Source organism: Salvia hispanica, chromosome 1 (genome assembly GCF_029641045.1).
Source record: "Salvia hispanica isolate PSC_SH4W2 chromosome 1, Shi_PSC_v1, whole genome shotgun sequence".
Lineage (NCBI taxonomy): Eukaryota > Viridiplantae > Streptophyta > Magnoliopsida > Lamiales > Lamiaceae > Salvia > Salvia hispanica.
In genome coordinates, this window is record NC_142692.1 from 14,366,983 (window position 1) to 14,388,534 (window position 21,552).

General features: G+C 34.7%; 1 protein-coding gene and 1 pseudogene across 2 annotated transcripts; both read left to right on the forward strand.

The window, feature by feature from the left end:
- Window positions 1-259: 259 nt before the first annotated feature.
- LOC125222509 (scarecrow-like protein 14 pseudogene) lies at window positions 260-6,336 on the forward strand (annotated as a pseudogene). Its single transcript, XR_016134628.1, has 3 exons — window positions 260-454; window positions 1,044-5,912; window positions 6,079-6,336. The product of XR_016134628.1 is annotated as a scarecrow-like protein 14 pseudogene (transcript).
- Window positions 6,337-13,249: 6,913 nt separating this feature from the next.
- Window positions 13,250-15,182, forward strand: LOC125224112 (glycerol-3-phosphate acyltransferase 5-like). Its single transcript, XM_048127460.2, has 2 exons — window positions 13,250-13,877; window positions 14,130-15,182. Exons 1-2 carry the CDS (start codon window positions 13,317-13,319, stop codon window positions 15,045-15,047), a joined length of 1,479 nt encoding a protein of 492 aa, XP_047983417.2. The 5' UTR covers window positions 13,250-13,316; the 3' UTR covers window positions 15,048-15,182.
- Window positions 15,183-21,552: the final 6,370 nt, after the last annotated feature.

Below are 21,552 nucleotides of genomic sequence, written 5' to 3' on the forward strand. Positions count from 1 at the left end.
ATTTATTATTTGAATTTTGGAAAATACAACTAGCCTAAAATTTGTTTAGACTTTGTGATTTTAGCCATAATTTTCATAAAGTTGCATAAAACAAATAAAGATAGAGAAAACCAAAATGATATTCCAAATATCAGATACCAAATCATAATTAATCCGATAACTATATTGTAAAAATATTCAAGATTTCCACCACCAACTACTAGCCTTCGCTTTTTAAGGAAATCCGTACCCCATTTAGAAATAGAAATAGAAATTGATGTCGACACACACACATATTCTTGTTCCACAAATAAACAACGATTGAATAATTTAGAAAATTATCTACGACACAATCTAAGAAAAGAAAATGAGAGCTAGATTGCATTATTGGCAAACCCTCACTTTCAAGTTTCAACTATAGTCCTTTTTATTACGGAATTAGGGTTTTGCGATATTGGAGTATTTTCCAATTAAGGTATACATACGGCCACCACTTTTAATTATTTTGAATGTATATGATTGTGGATAGAAATGGTCCGCGTGAGTTCATTGTGAATATGTACGTTGATGAATTGTCAATTAATTCATTGTTGTTCTTTTTCTAAAGTTTTTTATTTGCTTTAATCATGATTGAGACTGGAATAAATGTCTCAGTTTTGTTGTGGCTAACCAATTTAGTTAGGCATTATGAATTAAGAATGAAGCTGAGATTAGTTTTGATATGAATTGAGAATCCATTCGTTGTTTAACGTTTTTTCGTTTCCTTAATTATTTTGTTGTGGCTAACCTATTCAGTTAGGCATTATGAGGCAAGATGTATATTCTTGTTCGGTGATTAATGTTTAGTGTTCTTGATGTTCTTATGAATGCGTCATAAATTAGGGTTTTGTTGATGATACTTTATTATTTTTCTTGAATGAACTTGGTTTGGTTTTGACTTTAAATGATTCGTAATTGTTTGTTTTACATATGAGAAAATCAATTTTGTGGGTTTTTAGTTAAAATTTTTGAACTGTTTCGTTATGCAAAATCACCGATTTACTAGATACTTGTTGAGTTCACAGGGAACATGAACCCGATGGCTTGCTGGCGAGGTACTTGAGTGGCCGGCCCGTCAAGATTTAGCGACTCGCTGAGTTCGCAAGGAACATGAAACCCATTGACTCATTGGCGAGTGTCTATATTCGGTATTAAATTTTTAAATTCAAATTTTTTGGTGGTATCTCATGTTCCTATAGTTTTACTTATATTCAAAATACACTTGTTGAAGCAAGATGTCGCCAAAGTGACATTTCTTGTCTAGACTTGTTTATTGTGAATGTTAGGATGATGATGTGTGTCTGATATTAGTTGGCTGAAAGGAAAATTAATATTTGGCACGAGATACACACATATACGTGGTGATAAACACTGTGGAAGTAGTGTGATACACAATGTTAATGTTTGATCACTATAAAGAGGTTGTCATTTACAAGTTCATATTATTCTCCAAACACTTTATGTGAACGTTTTGCTTGTTACCTTGAGATGTTACCTTTTTATTTAAAAGTAGATCAAATATAAAAAGTTAGGTATCAATAGAGCTACAAATGTCTTAAAATTGATACATACAAGAATTTGTGGTCCATTCACTTCTCCTATTTGGAATGGTCAACAATATTTTGTATCATTCATAGACCACTGTTCTTGATATGGTAACTATATTTAATTTATGAAAAGTCTGACGCTATAGACAAGTTCAAAATACTCAAGGCGAAGTTGGACTTCAACTCAACAAAAGCATTAAGAGAGTCAAATATGACAGTGGTAGCGAATACTACGGTAGAAATGATGGCTCAGGTGAACAACGCCAATGACCCTTTACTTTCTATTTGAAAGAGTGTGTGATCGTCCCTCAGTTCACCATATCGGAGTCGTCTATCATGAACGGTGTAGCTGAAAGACTGAAAATAATACTCTAAAAGGTATGGTATTGAGCATGTTTTCTCATTCCTTATTGCCACGATCACTTTGGGAGATACATTAAATATTGCAACATATATTCTCAATATGTTTTAGCTACTTTATTTGTTATCCAGAAAAATCTGCATAAATAAAGTATTATGTGTTTTCCATTATTTGTGCTAATTTGTTTTGGTTTTGGTTTTGGTTTTGGTTTGATCTCACTAAGAATTTGGTAGGACCGGCTGAAAATAGGCATGTATGCCTACCTTGTATTTAATTACACACTTCACTCCATAATTGATATGTTGTTGATTATATTTGCGGTTCCGGCTCGGTTTCACGGTTTTCCTGCAGTTTTTCGCGGTTCTGACACAGTTCCAATTCCAAATTTTGGAACCTGAACCGACTCACGATTCCAAAAGTGATGGTTTTGGTTCCAGTTAAATCTCACGGTTTGTGGTTAACCGCCCAAACCGTAAACCTTGGGCATCTCTAGTCCGATGCTGATATAGTTAATATTAAGATCGTTCGGGAAAACACTACGTGATAGCATATTTTGAGCGCTTATTCGATTTGTATATATTTATTAATTGGTTTCACGCGTTGCCCAAACGAGAGATTATTAGAATTTTGGGCTTACACGTGACTAATACAATGTCTATGACTATCTTTCAAGTGCCCAACACAACTGATCCATTAAAAATTAAGTTTGAGCTAAAGTGTATTTAATCACACATGAAATTTTTTATTTGTTGATGGATTAAATAGAAAATAAAGGATTTTATATTTTCCGTAAATATAACTAGGGTTATGATCCTCAGACATGAAGAATGGTTCCATATTTATGTATTCCCTCTATAGCATATTGACAAGAACGTTTCTTATCATTTGAAAGATCATATCAGTTAATTTAGGTATCCTTCTCTTCCTCTTTCTTACTTTAAGTATCATATCAGTTAATTTAAGTATACCATCATTAAATCACTAATTTAAATATCCTTCTCTTCCTCTTTCTTACTTTATTAATTTTGTCTTAATTTGTGTATGATATGTTTATATTTTTATTGGACGTAGTTTCCATTGCTAATCTCTATCTTTTGTTGTCATCTACATAAATACTTCCCAATTTTAACAATAATATGTGCCCTCCATCGTTAGAATTCTGGCTACGTCATCAATGGCTACGTCACCAGCTTGCACTCTATAGTGTATGCTCCTTATTTACGTTATTATTTATAGTACTATTACACCATGGAATAGTACACAAAGGGCAGACCCATTTTCTGCATTTTAGCTTATTCTCTCTCAAAGACCATCTCTCTCTCAGTCTTCTCTGGTTCTTGGAAGGTATGTCCTCACTTATTTGTAGTTATTACTTCTTTAGTTATGTTATTTCTAACATCTCGGAGATCACGTGTGTATATAGTTATGCTTATATATAAATGTCAAGTAGGTCCTTTTCAGGTTTAGGATTTTGAATTTCTGGTTTTGGTTAATGCAAGTCCAAGGTTTTTGAAAGTTTTATCTGTTCTTTATAAGCTTCTTATTCCCTGGGTTTTCTTTAGTTAGTATACTTGAAATCAAGATTTCATTTACCTTGAATGATAAGTCTTCAATTTTAATTTGATTCAGTTGAATTTAAAACTTCATTTTTATTGGCGGTTAATACTGTTTGGGGGTCTTATTTTCTGGGTTGAACTTTGATTTTGTGAATTTTGTAGTCTTGAAACTTTCTTGACATTTGTTACAGGCAGTGGTAAGAGGAAAAGGAGTGATGTTGTAATATATGTTAAAGGAGGTTATGATTTCATATTAGATGATTCTAGTTTTGTAGTTAATTTTGTGTCTTGAATTTGTTGTTGGGAGTGTAGGTAATGGATAAGAATTTCAGCAGTATTAGTGGACCAAATTCAAGAATGAGATCAAACAAAGAAGCCCTTGATGTGTTTCCTATGCCAAATTTGATCAATGATCTGAGGATTAGTGATGGGTTCTCAAATGGGAACATAACTGATAATTCTAGCCATATGTCGAACCAGTTCAGTTTCGACACCAGGGTGCAGTCACCAGAGGATACCGATTTTAGTGATGATGTGCTCAAGTTCATAAACCACATCCTCATGGAAGAGGAAGTGGAAGATGAAACTTGCATGTTTCAAGAGTCTGCTGCTCTTCAAGCTGCAGAACAGTCGTTCTATGAGGTTCTCGGAGAGCAGTGTCCTGCTTTGAGCGGTAATCAGCAGGCTCCCAATCCGGATCAGGGTGTCGAAAGCACGTTTCCTGATGAATCAAGAGGTAGTCTTTATGATCCTAGTGATGTAGAGTCGTTTTATCCTGATTGGTTTTATAATGGACATAATATTACTGTCAATGATCCACACTCGACTTGTCGGTCATTGTACGTTGCATCGTCTAGCAATGCTACCTTAGCCGATGGGCCCTTTAGGTCACCTGTTAGCCCTCTCAAAATCTCTGATGTGTTCAGCGAGCAAGAGTCGGCTATGCAATTCATGAAGGGAGCTGAAGAAGCGAATAAATTTCTTGACTGTGGCAGCAACTTGATTATGAGTATGAATAATGATGAGTCGAGAGAGACCCCTGATATACCAAGGGGGAAGAAGAATCCCCATCATGAGGCCTTAGAGGAAAGGAGCAGCAAGCAGCCAGCCATTTCTTCCGATACTGATGTGAGTGATGAAATGTTTGATATGGTTCTTCTGTCCAGTGGAGGAAAGAACGAATCTGCGCTACGTAAAGAATTGAGTGGAGTAACTAAAAGCACTCCACAAGAGGATCATTCAGAGGGTAGGAGCAAGAAAAAAGGAGGAAGGAAAAGTGTGGTTGATTTGAGAACCTTACTGAACCTTTTGCACAAGCCGTTGCAGTTGATGACCGTAGGACAGCAAATGATTACCTGAAGCAGATTCGACAACATGCTACTCCGTCTGGGGATGGGATGCAGAGACTTGCCTTTTACTTTGCTGATGGCCTCGAGGCACGCATGGCTGGATATGGAGATCTCACATATGCTCATGCTCCTACGTTCCCTACCTCGGCTGCTGACATCCTCAAGGCCTATCATATACTAATTGCTACCTGTCCATATCGGACGATATCTAATTTCTTTGCTAATAAAACCATCATGAATGTTTCTGAGAAAGTCACGAAGCTCCACATTGTCGATTTTGGCATTCTCTATGGTTTCCAATGGCCTAGCTTTATGCAATGTCTATCTACTCGACCCGGTGGGCCCCCAAAGCTTCGTATCACTGGCATTGATCTTCCGTGTCCAGGTTTCCGGCCATCAGCAAGGGTTGAAGAGACCGGGAGGCGTTTGTCTAGTTATGCTGACACTTTTGGAATTCCGTTTGAGTTCAACGCGATTGCTAAGAAATGGGAAACGATAAAACTTGGTGATCTTGTGATAAAGAAAGACGAGTTGCTTGTGGTAAGCTGTATTAACAGATTCAGGAGTCTTCTCGATGAGAGTGTGTTCGTGAATAGCCCGAGAAATATTGTTCTAAACCTTATCAGGAAGATGAATCCTGCCGTTTTCGTCCAGGGGTCTGTGAATGGCTCGTATGGTGTCCCTTTCTTCATTACAAGATTCCGGGAGGCGATGTTTCATTTCTCGTCCCTTTTTGACATGCTCGACTCTATTATTCCCCGAGAGGTTCATGAGAGGATGGTTCTTGAGAAGACAGTGTTTGGACAAGGCGTTGCGAACGTACTATCTTGTGAAGGAGCTGATAGGATCGATAGACCAGAGACTTACAAGCAATGGCAGATCCGGAACACTAGAGCCGGATTCGTGCAGCTTCCGCTGGATAGGGAGATAGTGAAAATGGCTAAAAAAGAGGTCAAGGCGTCCTACCACAAGGATTTTGTGATCGACGAAGACGGCCACTGGATGTTGCAAGGGTGGAAAGGGCGCATCATATACGCACTCTCTTCTTGGAGGCCCGCTGATTGAACTCAGCTCGAAACTGGTAAAGGCGATATCACGGGTCGCTGTTCGTGCAGGCTTCTGCTTGTTAGAAGCTAGGCATTAATCACCTATACTAGTTTATAAATTCAACATCCACTTTTGATAACAGTTTATCAATGCTCGTTTGTTGATAATGCCTTATTGTCTTCTTCTTCTTCTTCTATCAGGAAACTCGTGGGTGGAAAGCAACAAAATGGCGTGGAGTTGGCATAAAGACATTGGAGAAGGCCCGTGGTGTAGGCTTAAACGGAAACGACAATGTTTTGTTTCGCTCGATTTCCTCTGCAACCATATTACAGAGCAATATATGTAGGCTCACTGAGTAGCTATCAAGTTACATTTCCTTTCATCAGATTTATGAGTTTTCTGCATACCTATCATCCTTGAGCTTATAATAATAGTAGTTGGCTTCTTTTTTTTCTGGATTTACAGAGTTTTTCTGCATCTTCATATATGAGTGTTGCCATTTTCTTCTTTGCAAGATTCGAAATAGTGCTCTAAGTATGATTAGATAGGTTACATTAGATTCATTTATTGTTCCATAACTAGCGGTAACATTCTAGTCCAATGAATGAACTTGGCAACTGATGATTAAACGTTATAAAACAGAAATTGTCGAATTTCAGCATAATATTTTTTGAATCACTTTCTACCTACTTCAAAATTACTCTCAATCTAAATCAAAATGAAATCAACCAACCGCAATCACTATTTGGTGAATTTCATTCTCAACAGAAAGTGGGAATTACTTGTTTACCCTTTAAAATGGTGTAGTAGATATAAAAAACAATAAAATAAAACAAAGATTGTGAAGCAAGTTTGTGGATGCACTCAACTTCCTGAGCAAGATTGTTGATGAGGTCAGTGTGGATGAAGTTCCAAATTATCCACATTATGACTCTCACTTATCTATAAATAAAGATGCCTCCTAATGCTTCTTAATATATCAATCACACAATTGTATTGTATGGAGACCCCACGGCAAGAGCGGCGCAGGATTCCGGCGACAATGAGCCACCCGCCGCCTCCGCCGAGGAAGAAGAGAGTGCAGCATCGCATTTTGCCTCCAAAAGAGGGGTATTTCCAGCCACCCGATCTCGAGCTTTTCTTCTCTGTTGCTTATGGAATATTACGAGAAGCCGCCGATCATTGATTGCTGCACTCGCTATTTTTGCATATTTGGCGTCTTTAATTGTATTTGTATATAAATTTGGAGGCCGCGAATGACCACTACGCCTTCAACCTCCACTGTTACAAAACATGCTCAAAAAACACCAAAAATAATGTACTACCGTATCATTTTTTTATATACTATAGTTTCTTATCTGAACATGATATATACTCTCTCCGTCCGCCATTAGGAGTCTCATTTCTTGGCAATACGGATTTTAAGAAATGTTGGTGGAAAAAGATAGTGGAATATAGGTCTCACTTGTATATATTAGTTTTAAATGAAATGAGTTAGTGGAATGTGAGACCTTATTACTATTTATAGTCAAAGTGAATTGAGACTCTTATTCGTGGACGGACCAAAATGAAAAAACAGAATTCCTATTCGCGGATGGGGGAGTACTTATTATTGACAAAATATTATTGCTATGATGATTAAAGATCATTTGTTAGTGTTAGTGGTGTTAGATATAGATATGTAATGCTCAAGTTTGTTAAGGTATGATTGTTAATGAGAAAAAAAATTACTCTCCTAGAGCATCCACATTGGTGCCCCGTCTGTCCATGCCAGCGGCAGGGACACCGCTCGTCCGCCAATGTAGCTTGTCCGTCCTTGCCAGCGGTAGGGCGGTGCTCTTAGCTAAGAGCACGTCCGTGCCGCTGAGCAGCTCGACGTGGCGGGCTGTGATTGGTCAACGACTTAGCCATTGAAAATTCTTTTTTTTTATTCTTTTTTTAAAATTCAAATTTAATTTAAAAAATTATTTTTAAATAAATAAAAATATTTTCTCACTTCCCAATAAATTATACTCTCTCCGTCCCAGAAAGATTGTCTCATTTCCTTTTTCATACTCATTTTGCAAAAATAATAATAAATAGTTAAAGTAGAGAGAGAGAGTAAAGTAAAATAGAGAATAATGTAGAGAATAGTCTTATATACATTATTCTTTCTCTTATTTTACTCTCTTTCAACTTTACCTATTTATTATTAATTTTGTAAAACGAGTGCAAAAAATGAACTGGGACAATCTTTCTGGGACGGAGGGAATATCCGATTTCTACACACTTTTAATTATTTTTCAATTTTTTTCCCCAAAATTCACATTTTCATCTATAAATACTCCCACTTCAACATTAAAAATTATGTAATTTTTAGGATTTTATTTATGTATTTTTATTTTTTAGGATTTTATTTATGTAAATTTTATTTTTTAGGATTTTAATTATGTAACTTTTATTTTTTTTAATGTATTTTTATATTGTAGAAATGTTTTTAGTAATTGAAGTATTTAAATTGAATAATATAATGGTGGAACCTTTGAGCTTGTCCTTGCGGAAGAGCACGGATGTGGGTGTTGTGCTCTTGTCTAAGGACAAGGAGTAAAAGTGGGTCTGGGCCCACCTCCGTGCTCTTATTTAAGAGCACGGATGAGGATGCTCTTATGTCCATAGGTCATATTTCCTTTTACATTCGTCTCATACAAATAGTCCAAATCCATTTATAGCAACCTTTTGTCTCCTTATCTTTTACTTTATTATATACGGACTCCACTATCCACTATACAATTTCAACTACTTTTTCTCCTTCTCTCTTTACTTCACCAATTACACGTTAAAACTCGTGTCAACCCCAATCACTTATTTCTATGTGACGGAGGGAGTATTATAAATAGTGTTCGACTAATCATGTTAAATCAAAAACTTAAGCATTAGTAATTAATATTCTATACGTTTCAACTATGTTGAGTCGTATTCCTTTTTAGGATGTCCCAATTAGGTTGAGTCATTTCCTTTTATAACAAAAGAACAAAACATCACATCACCCTTACTTTATTCCATCACCTACCTTACCCTCTATTTATCTTTCTACTTTATTCTTCTCTCCTATTTTTGAACACAATTTATTAATCTCAATGTCTAAAAGTTTTATATCAACTTAATTAGGACAAATAGAGTAGTATATAAATATAAAAATAATCATGATCCCAACCAAAAGCAATTTGAATGACAAAAATAAAAAATATCTCATAAAAAGTTTATTCATTAATGGCATTAGACGTAGTTCAACACTTCAACTTAATTAAAAAAAAAAAAAGAGTTGTCTGAAAAACAATAAACGATAGTACAATTTAAAAAAGTGTGAAACTAACAATTCACAAAACAATTTCATTTTGATTGAAATGGTTCGTCGAAGAAAAATAAGGAAATCTCAAAGTTGATGTATTTAAATTCAATAAAAGAAAAAATGTAATGCTGCTTGTGGGCCTGTGGCAGACTAATGTCATGTTTTTTAGGAATGTTTTTTGTCCATTCAATATATTGCTAATGCCCAACAAATACTAGCCCGATCTTTGTTTAACAAATAAAATTATACTACTTCTTTCTGTTTTATGATAGATTAATAGATGACACACTTAAACTTAAAGTAATAACACAGGAATTTAGGACACACTTAAACTTAAAGTAATAACACAGGAATTTAGGAGATTTGTTTTGCGTGTTAAATAGATAGAGAAAACAGTACTCCATTCGTCCCACTCTAAGTGAACTATTTTCCTTTTTGGAATATCCCACTCTAAATAGCACATTTCTAAAAATAGAAACATTAGTCTCTCTACTTTTTCCTCTCTTTTACTTTATTTTCTTCACTTAACTCATAAAACAATACTACATAAAATCTCATGTCGAAATACAAGTGCTCCACTTAGAGTGGGACGGAGGGGGTATATTTTAGGATATACATTTTGTGTGTTCAGTGACAAAGCTAGAAAATTTGCACTGGGGGCCCAAAACACTATTTATCTAACTTACTTTATTCTTTTCACTTAACTTATAAAACAATACTTTATAAAATCTCATGTCGGAATATAAGTGCTCCACTTATAATGGGACGGAGGGGGTATATTTTAGAATATACGTTTTGTGTGTTCAGTGACGAAGCCAGAAAATTTGCACTGGAGGCCCAAAACACTATTTATTGTTAGATATTTTTCAGCGTTGGCATTAATATTGCAACTTCTAGCTGAAGAATCCTGCGAGATAAATATGATTATTAGAGCAAAATAATTAGAATTAAAGTCGTAGAAAATAGTGATATATGTGATGACATCGTTAAAAGCAACTTCAATATCGAAAAAGCATACTACGATGTTGGTAAAGAGGCTATTGAACCATCAAAATTGCTATTAATAAACTATAAATATCACTTCTTTGAATATCTATAATTAATTTTTTTAAAAAGCTATTAATAAATAGCATTGTATTAAACTAAATTTTATTAATTTTATATGATACAGTTATTTAACCATCATATATACAAATGTTAAAACAACAATACATTTTTTTTAGATAATCAAAATTGAAAGATCCACAAACAATAACTAACATTATAAATAATTTTAGTGTACGTAACAAAGCTATTAATTAGTACTATTTGATATATTTGTATATGATAATAATCAAAAACTAAAAAATGGAATAATAACTAATTTTATAAATAAATATAATTGGTAATGTACTAAAGAGAAAGACTTTTGGTTGGCGAAGTATGCGAAAAGTGTGAGTGAAATTAATAAAACAATATTTGAAGTAGGGCAAAATAAAGAGAACGCACGTTGAAAAGTATGTTAAAAGTGTGAGTGAAATTAGTTAAACAATATTTGTAGCAGGCTAAATAACAGAACACACGTTGAGAAAAGGCATGAGTCGAAGGCAGGGCAGGGCATGGATTAAAGGGACTGAAAGTCAAAGCAACTATGCCATCCACTACACATGTTGCTTATATCTATATACTCCGTTCCGAAAAAATATGCACTTTGGGTTCGGCACGAATTTTAATGCAAAATTGGTAAAGTAAGAGAGATGTAAAGAGAAAAAGTAACTAAAGTATTATTAGTGGAGATTGAGTTCCATCTCACTAGAGAGAAAAGACTTTCCAAAATTAAAAAGTTCATATTCTTGTGGGACGGACTAAAAAGGAAAAAGTGCATATTCTTGTGGGACGAAGGGAGTATATAATAGTATAAATTTGAATAGTTGGGGGGGGGGGGGCACTCCAGGCCCCAGTGTGGCTTCATCGGTGTGTGTGTTAAGTGGACAAAGAAAATGTACTCACCCCGTCCCATAAAAGATGTCTCACTTTCTTTTTTAGTTTGTCCCACTAAAGATGTCACATTTCCATTTTTAGAAAAAAGTTCTCTCACAATAATATAAATATTATATTTTCTCTTTTCACCTAACACACAAAACAAAACATTCTAAAATCTCGTGTCATCTTACAAGTGTCACATATTTTATGGGACGGTGAGAGTATATTATTAAGTAAGATAACACACTTTTTTTTTTTAGTTTGCCCAAGATGACACAATTCTATTATATCTTATGCTTGATTTTTGAACTTTGAATTAGTTACTGAGAGTCTGAGATGATTGAAACTCTAAAATTAAGTGGGTGGTTAAGCTTGGTTTTAGTTGATACAATAGACTTTATTAGTAAGTGGGTGGTTAAGCTTGGTTTTAGTTGATACAATAGACTTTATTAGGGGTGTGATTTATTGCTAATTTTTCTTAAATTGCTAACTTGTTAATTCATCAATGCAATGTATTAAAAATGTCAATATGATGATGCTACAATGTCAATATAAACTTAAGTTGATATACTTAAGTTGATATTTTAATACATTGTGTTGACATTAATATTTAAATGTCAACACAGTTTATAAAATATCAACACAAATATGTGTTGATATTTTTAATACACTGCGTTGATGAGTTAACAAGTTAGCAATATAAGAAAAGTTAGCATTTTAACGTACCCCATAGACTTTATATTTTAAGTTTAGGAGACTAATAGGTTAAAATTGGAAAACCTCTTAGTTTCTATTAATCTTTTTAGTGCCGAACAAGAACCACAATAATTGGGAAATCATGTGGTATAGTTGATAACAATTCCAACGAGATTGAAATTGATGTAAGAAAAATTATAGCCGATCATGGATTAAAAAAAGTCTATTCATAGTTTTGATATGAACATTCGATTTCGTATTAGTAGAGAATATATATTACGAAATAAATTTAAGTTATTTTTAGAATATGAATAGTCATAGAAGCCAACTATCTTGCACAACATAAGATATTGATTTTTATATTTTATATGCTTTTGTTAAAAAAGAACTCATTTAGATATTATATTTATTGTCTTGTTCTATTCGAATCCACGGATATGAATTTCGGGCTCCGTCATTGACAAGTGTAACATTTTTATGGGCGGCGGGATTATTTATATATAGATATAGATTATTTGCATTTACCTTAAAGGCTTGAACATACGTTCCAATTAATTATCAGAATATCGATTAATGTGGCCTGCATCTTAATACAAACATTAATTCACTTGTGAAACCATAATTTTACGTTCCTCGTAATTAAATTCCTGTAGCAAGTTACACGTCTGATTAAATGATAGGGTGACAAAATTTATGGCCTCATTTTTATTGTCTTCTTTTAAACAATGCTGAATACCCTACTAAAGCATAATTGAATATAAAAATAATCCAAAGAGTGATAGAGCTCAATTTTATTGTATTCTTTTAAAAAATACTGAATACCCTACTAAAGACTAAACTATAAAGTAGAATTGTATAATCCCAAAGAGATAGAGCTATAGTATAGGGAGGGAGGACCTATCCATACAAAAACAACAATAAAATTGACATACAGCAGCCGCTCACGGCACATGCAAATCTAGCTAACAAATAATTTCGACCAATAAATTAGGCTCCAAAACTTAAAAAAAAAACATATTCAAAAGCAGTTGTGAGAGCAAAGAAGAAACATTGTGTATATATGTATATATTTCTGAATCAATAGATTTGAAACATCAAATTGTTCCAAACTTGCAATAATGAATCATTATAATTTGGGTAAATCCCTTCTCCTGATTCAAAAATTTAGGTGGAAACACGGAGACTTGAATAAAATTGATCGATCTACTAAAATTGCGGCCATTTAAGTTGTTGAGGTTAAGTGATCAAATCATCTTTAATTACAAGTTAATTAACGTGTCACACAGTCGCATTCAATGTAAAAATGGATAATCCACCTAATTCAAGAATTCATAAATCAGACCACGGTTATAGTCGCACCTACCTTCACCTCCCATATATTCTAATTGCATCTCCACATTCATATTCATAAACTAAATCTATTTGTAACATCGATAATTAATCCTAAGAATAATGAGGAGTGTTGTTTCGGAGCTTGAGGGCACCCTTTTGAAGGACCCTAATGTGTTCTCCTATTTCATGCTAGTCGCATTCGAGGCCTCGGGCCTCGTTCGTTTCGCGCTGCTGCTAATGCTGTGGCCCCTCGTTCGCCTTCTCGAGGCGTGTGGGAGGGGCGATGAGGGGCTCAAGCTCACCGTGTTTGTGGCGACGGCCGGGGTCCGTTTTCAGGAGATTCAATCCGTGACTAGAGCGGTTTTGCCTAAGTTCTTCTTTGATGATTTGAATATGGAGGCGTGGAGTGTTTTCAGCGGCGGAGATAGGCGAGTCGTGGTGAGTAAAATGCCGAGCGTCATGGTCGAGATGTTCGCCATGGATCATTTGAGGGCCGATGAGGTTATCGGAACCCAGCTCTCGGTTAACCGGTTTGGCCTCGCCACCGGTTTTTTGAAGCGTGATTTTGATTCGATTGCGGAGGATGTGGCCGAGTTGTTTGGCGACAACTGTGGTCGACCTAGTGTGGGACTAGGGAGACTTGGTTGTGGTTCGGGTCCATATTTTCTTCCTTTGTGTCAGGTAATTTATGTATATCCTTGGATTCTGTTAGATTAATATTTTTTTTAAATTGATAACTGATAACTATGTCAATAACCTATATTATAGATGTCAACATGTAGACATTGCATGTCAACAGAAGGCATAACATACGTATGTCAACTATATTTAGTTCACATCTACTATATCGTAGGTCTTTGACAAATATCTCTAGTTACACATTCAATAAATTAATCTCCATGTTTTTAATTAGGGTTTTGTTTGCAATTATAGAAACAATGCCATCCACCATTTCCAAATGTGAGTGGTGCAAAACATATCCTCCGCCCTATGCCAGTGATCTTCCACGACGGTCGCCTTGCAAAGCGACCGACGCCCGGGGCTGCCCTCCTAATCCTCGTATGGATCCCTCTAGGGATCCTCCTAGCGGCCGTCCGGATCTCGGTGGGCCTAACCCTACCAATGTGGGCCATCCCAAGAGTGGCCCCCATCTTCGGGGGAAGGGTGGTGGTGAAAGGCACCCCTCCCCCGCCAGCCTCAGATTCCAACTCCGGGGTCCTATTCGTCTGCACCCACCGGACTCTAATGGACCCAGTAGTCCTCTCCGCCGTCCTCCATCGCCGGATTCCGGCGGTGACGTATTCAATCTCCCGGTTATCGGAGATCCTCTCCCCGATCCCCACCGTCCGGCTGACCCGGATCCGCGACGTGGACGCGGAGAACATAAAGCGAGAGCTGGAGAGAGGCGACCTCGTGGTGTGCCCCGAGGGGACGACGTGCCGGGAGCCGTTCCTACTCCGGTTCAGCGGGCTGTTCGCGGAGCTGACGGACCGGATCGTGCCGGTGGCGATGAATTATAGGGTGGGGCTGTTCCACGCGACGACGGCGAGGGGGTGGAAGGGGATGGACCCGATCTTCTTCTTCATGAACCCGAGGCCAGTTTACGAGGTAACGTTCCTTAACCAGCTGCCGGCGGAGGAGACTTGCTCGGCGGGAAGGAGCCCTCACGACGTGGCGAATTACGTGCAGAGGATTCTGGCGGCCACGCTGGGGTTTGAGTGCACTAACTTCACGCGGAGGGATAAGTACCGTGTGCTCGCCGGGAATGATGGGATGGTGACGCAGGGGAGGAGTCCGGTGAAGGATGTGGCCAAATTGGTGAGGAAAGTGGTCGGGGGTTTAGTCTATTAGACGACGGATTTTGCTGTTGCTTTTCTACACATATTTTATGTATAGTACTAGTATTTTAATTGAGTGTATATTGTGTAGATGTAACGAGGTGTGTAATGATGGTATATATTTTTATGGAGTACTATTCAATTTCAATTGTTGGAGTACTGATACTAGCGTTCAACAATTAATGTATTAATTACTGACAAACTAGTACTAGTAGTATAATTTATTTCACAGTGAACTACAAAATTAGCCTGTACCTATGACTAGTCGAACGCTAAAGGTATCCATATTTAAAAAATGCATTGTAAGCCTTTACGTATTGGTATAATATCATTTCAGATCCTTTTTCACTATTTTGAGTCTTTTATACACTTTTCCCCTCACCTTTAACCTAAATGTAATTCCAAGGTTGTTTAATTGTTTTCATTTTTATTACTATGTACTATGTTTATTTTATATTAAAATATTATTTTCATTTAATCCATAAATATTATAAATTTAATTAGATTGATAAATTAAAATAATTTATGTTTTTTATTTTAGTTAAACTAAATAGAAGATGGATTGTCGTAATATTAGGATTTATGTTTGATATTTTAGTTAAACATCTTCTATTTAATTTTAATATTAATCTAATCTCAATTAGGATTTATTTTAGTTTAACTAAACTATTTTACTTCTTTTTAATAGTTATGTTATGATTTATGTTTTTTATTTTAGTTTGATAAGTATTTTAATTTATCAATTTAATTAAATTTACAATATTTGTAGATTAAATGAAAATAATAGTACTTAATAAAAAATAAATATAGTACGTAGTAATAAAAGTGAAAAAGACTAAAACATCCTTGGAATTACATTTAGGTTAAAAGTGAGGGAAAAGAGTATAAAAGACTCAAAATAGTGAAAAAGGGTCTGAAATGATATTATACCCATACGTAGAGGCTTACAATGCATTTTTTCAAACATGAGTACCTCTAGCGTTCGACTTATCATACGTAGAGGCCAATTTTGTAGTTCACTCTTTATTTAATTGTACTAGAGTATCTTAGATTTCAGATTATGAATTTCTGTGATGTAATGTTTGTCAAATTCCGATTAAGCACTTCCTACACCACAACTTTGTGTGGCTGTAGCTTCCTTCTCCAGACTCTTTTTCGGTCAATTTCCAGTCTGCGAGTATTCTTCAAATACTATACTACTACTACTACTAAAATTTTATAATACTACTCAGCTCATTTTTGTCTCTCCCCATATTGAAGATCAGTTTTCTCGTAGGTTCAAACATACACTACAACTCATTTTTGAATTGCAAGTTTTCTTGTTAGTGCATGCAAAAAAGTCTAGTGTTGGTTGTTATTAAATCACTCTTCTTTATTCTACTACTATCTACTTTAGTCTCTCTTTTATCTTTCCTACTTTATTCCTTTCTCCTACTTTTCAACACAATTTCTTAATCCCCATGTCTTAAAGTTATGTCTCAATTTAGCTGTGATGAAGGAAGTACTTACTAAAGCAGGAGTACGTTATATTGCTAACTTTTTAAATTACTAACTCTGTTAAATCATCAATGCAGTATATTAAAAATATCAACACGATGACATTAAAATGTCAATACATAATGTCAACACAATATATATATATATATATATATATATATATATATATATATATATATGTTTTTAATCAAAACAAGTATGGCCTTAAATCCAGAAATAGAGACTGTTTTTTGTCCATTGGATTAGCCGATCTCATCAATATCTAATGGCTAGATTAATTTGGAAGATATTATTAATTTAATTACTAATTATCATTAAAGGCCAATTTTGTCAATCTCTCATTTCGTTAGTTATGGTAAGTCCTATGATATTGCTATTTCCTCTATTCACTAACTAATTGTCAGCGTGACTTTCCAGTAAACAATCCTTAATTTCTCTCTTTCATATCTTCCATGAAGATTCATACGATCTTCATTTCATTTTCCATTCTAATTAGTTTCCAGTTTGTTCTTCTTCTTTTTCTTCACGGACTTTGAGTTTGCATTCCACAATTTCAAAGTGACTTCAGTTTAATTTTTTTTGGAGTCCATTTTATTTGCACTGGCAAGTTGTTTGAAATTACTCATATTCGTGTGCAGATTTGTAGTTTAATGTCATGACTCGATATTGGATTATTATGACTCAATTTACACATATTTTTCCATGACTTAAATTTCAGTCTAGTATGACCCAAAAGAATACGTGATGTTTTGGATCAACCGGCAAAGTAATCTTTTATTTAGTAGTTTTATGTCATGACTCGTATATTCCATTATTATGACCCTGTTTACCCATACGTTTCCATGACTCGAATATCCGTTTAGTATGGCCCAAAAGCTGAATTGTATTGTGTTATTGTTTGTGTATTCTTCGGTCGTGCTTATATTTTTTTTATTATGTTACAACCATGAGAAGAATAGTGTACTTGTTTTTTACAATATGTTCAACACATGAAAATATTCTTCGATCGTACTTATATTAAGTTTGTTTGAAACGAACAGCTCAATCAAATTTTATGAGGCATTCTTGTACTCAGTAGTATTATGTCATGCCTCGAATGTTGGTATATTATGACACAAATCAACCTAACAATGCTATGACACAGTTATTCATTTATTATGACACAATATATCGAGTAATTCTCATCACATGAATTGTTCATGTTTTTCTCACCTTAAAGATGAAATAACATATATTAACAATGACATCCAACCGACAGATAAACATGTTTTGAAAAAATAGAATTGCAGGCTCTAAACATCGATTCAATAAAATAGTGGCAATCTATAAAGAAATGAACGAAAAGTTTCAGAAGCTTTAGGTATGACATAACCATTGTTTAAGAAACGTAGTTTGCTATCATCCTTTCTACGTTGATCTTTTTTTTCTTGCTCTCCTTTGCATAATGCTTGGACGCCGACTCTTTATTCAGTAATGCGCTATGATTATTTCTTGCCAGCATCAACACACGATTGTATTTTGCTCTTAGATACTGAAACACACCTTTGTTTTTAGTCGATAGTCCACAATTTCATTGACCTTCTCTTTCACCCATGTATACTTCAAGGTGTCTGAGCAAATAAACACCGTTGTCATCACTATTACCTGTCGTTCTCCAACTCATCCTCAACCTCTGAATAGGAACGTTGATCACTGTTTTGCAATGATTGTGACAACCAATCATGGTTAAATACTTACAAAAGAACGTCCTATGCAAGACATGCACTGTGTCAGTATAAATAACATTTAAGTAGTTCTGTGAGGACTAATGTGTCACACATATCAATGTCTCTGGGACACGACCGTAGGTGAATGACACAAATCCTACACAAGTATGATAATATTATTATATGGCACACAAACTGTAGTGCATCAATTTCTTGAATCATAGTGGAATAAGCATTAAAGTTTCTCAAGTTTGCAACTAACTAATACATTTTACAGATATTATATGATTCAAATGTTATATACACATATCTTACACAAATATGACATTTATATTACCACATCACAGACACAATTAATTACATTCAAAGTCATTAAAATAAAATAAAGAAGCACAACTCAACTCAATAGTGAGAATACACAGCAGAGGGAGGAATATGTGACATGTTCCATCTGAATATTGTATATTTCAGCCTTGTCGTTGGTCATGTTGATGAATTATTTACACACTCCCTTAGTATGATGTGCAAACTATATCAACATAATGTTCAATGTGGTTAAGAATGACATAGGAGTGGACATTTGATGACATGTTCCAACTTTATTATGAGGTGCAATATCAGTACCATTAACAATGGTTGTATGAGACATTGTTGTACTCAGTAGTTTATGTCATGACTCAAATAATGAATTATTATGACCTTGATTACCCACATGACTCATGTATCCGGTTATTATGACCCCAAAGCACTAATGGTGTGCACTGTGTGTAAAAATGACATCCCAGTGGACAATCTATGACATGTTCCGCCTAATTTACTTAGATAAGAATAAATTTCACCGAGTCAAACAAACCAATGTAAATGTTTAACCTTTTACAGCATGTTTTAAGTTTCCAGCCCCTTCCTTCCCAATGGCAGAGGTTTCTACTTCCCCAATGATTGCATCTGTACAATAAAACAATGTTAATATTAATAGGTGACGTCATAAAACAACAATTGTGTAATAGAGATATCATATCAATCACAACAAGTTATGATTTGTGTTAAAAGTAAGTACCTTTTCTAGAAATGGAAATATCTTCACCTATTTCTTTATCTTTTTCTCCTTCAGCAACCATATTTGGAGGTGGTACTGTATCTGAGAGATTATCAACTTAGTTTCTCAAAAAGGACAGTTACATAAAGTAAATAGATATAACTTTAACCTTGTTAAAATGACCACCGACTCAACAAACTATTATATGTTCCCACTTAATTATGTACTAACAATTATATTCCAAAGTGTCAAACCAATAAATTCATAGTTACAACCTTTCTCCGCATTGTTTGCACTTGCTGCCGGATCTATCCCTTTCGTGTTCCCCTCCAAACTCGCTGCATAAAAACAATGTTAATACTGCGGCGTACTCGTCAATAAACATCAATTGTGTAGTTGAGATACAGTCACAAGCATATCAGGTTATGATTTATGTTTACTGGCCTTTTTCATAATTCGTTAAATCCTTTGCATTTCCTATCCCTTTTTCATTGTCTGCAGAGATATTCTTTTGTAGTGCTGTACATGAAGCATCAACAATTTAGTGTTTAACATTTACACAAACAAATAATAATAGTATGACCTATTTTCCATCAATTATATCTCATATTTGTCCTTTTACAAAAGTATATCACATCTCACTTAACTCATTCTTCAAAAAACAGAGGTACAAAATGAGAATAGGTATATGTTGAACCAAGATACCAAATCGAGAAGTGTTTCAGTCGAACATGTAACAGAGCGGATTAAGAAAAAACCAGCGAACAAAAAACAGAGTGCCGAAAAAGAATTAAAACTTCATTACTTCATATAATAACCCAGACAATGTAGTCGACATACCTTTGTGGTTTCTAGGTTTTGGCGGTGCCTTCTTCTTCACATTAGTTCGTTGATAGACTAGGTCACAGCCAACAAATGGAATTGAAATTTGGGTCAGATTTGAGTTGGGTTTCGGTGAAATTGAAAAATAAACAAAACATACAAACCTTTTCCGTCATGTGTTCCGGTTCCAGAAGATCTAGTGTCCACCATGGTTGAAAAATACACTCCAGACGATCTTGAAGACGATTTTGATGCCCAGACGATCCCTTCTTCGGCGAATCAGTTGTTAGAGCTTTCTAGGGTTTCGACGAATCTGATGCCAAGATGATTTGGGTGATTTTTAGTGAAGTTTGTAGGGTTTGCGGATTTTGTGGTGGTATTTGGGTGAGAGAGAGGAATTGAATGGCGCGGGAACCGAAGAATCCACTTAATAACGTGTGGATTAATGATCCCAATTAATCTGCTCTTGAAAAACGGAAAGGGCGGTTCATTGTATTTTCCATTCCTAAATTACCCTTACATGACATAAATCACTCTTATTATGACCCACAGAATATGTTGAAAAAGCCAGATCGTTACCGTTCATTTCCAGATCTTACGGTCCATGTTTAGTCTGTATTTCTGTACTTAAGGGCTTATTTTGGTAGATGAAAACACTATATATATAGGGTTTTGATCTATGAAAAACTAGATTTAAATACAGAAACACAGAACACAGTCATACGCAGGGTATTTTTAGGTCATAGTTAGTTTATTTTTAGGTCATGCTAACAAAGTATGACCTAAAATGATCTTAACATGACATAAACACGAATTTTAAAATATGACCTAGAACTGCTTAATTATGACCTTCCGTATTTTTGGTTAATTATTGACCATTAAATCATCTAATCCTAGGGCCAAGATTTGGGCTGCATTTCTTGATTTAAGCACATACTTGTTTTGATCACTCCCCACATATATATATATATATATATATATATATATATATATAGGATTGTGATCAATTGAGATTTTTTATGCTAATTGAGAAATGAGATGCAATATCAGCCACTCATTTTTATTAAATGAGTGGTCCAGATTTTTCCATATGGAAAACATCTTTAGATTAATTAATTATGAAATGACAGAATGGTAATATAATGGTAAATTTTATTCAATAAATATTTTTTAAATTTTTAATTTTAATTTTTTTATTAATTTTATTAATTTTATTTTTAATTTTTTGTTTATTTATTTTTATTTTTTTTCCAACTACATATACAATTCATGTCAACTACACACATATAATGTCAACTATGTGTACAATCCATATCATCCACACACACAATTCATGTCAACTACACACATATAATGTCAACTATGTGTAAAATCCATGTCAACTACATATACAATTCATATTAACTACACAATATAATATCAACTACATGTACAATTCATGTCAAATAGTATTTATT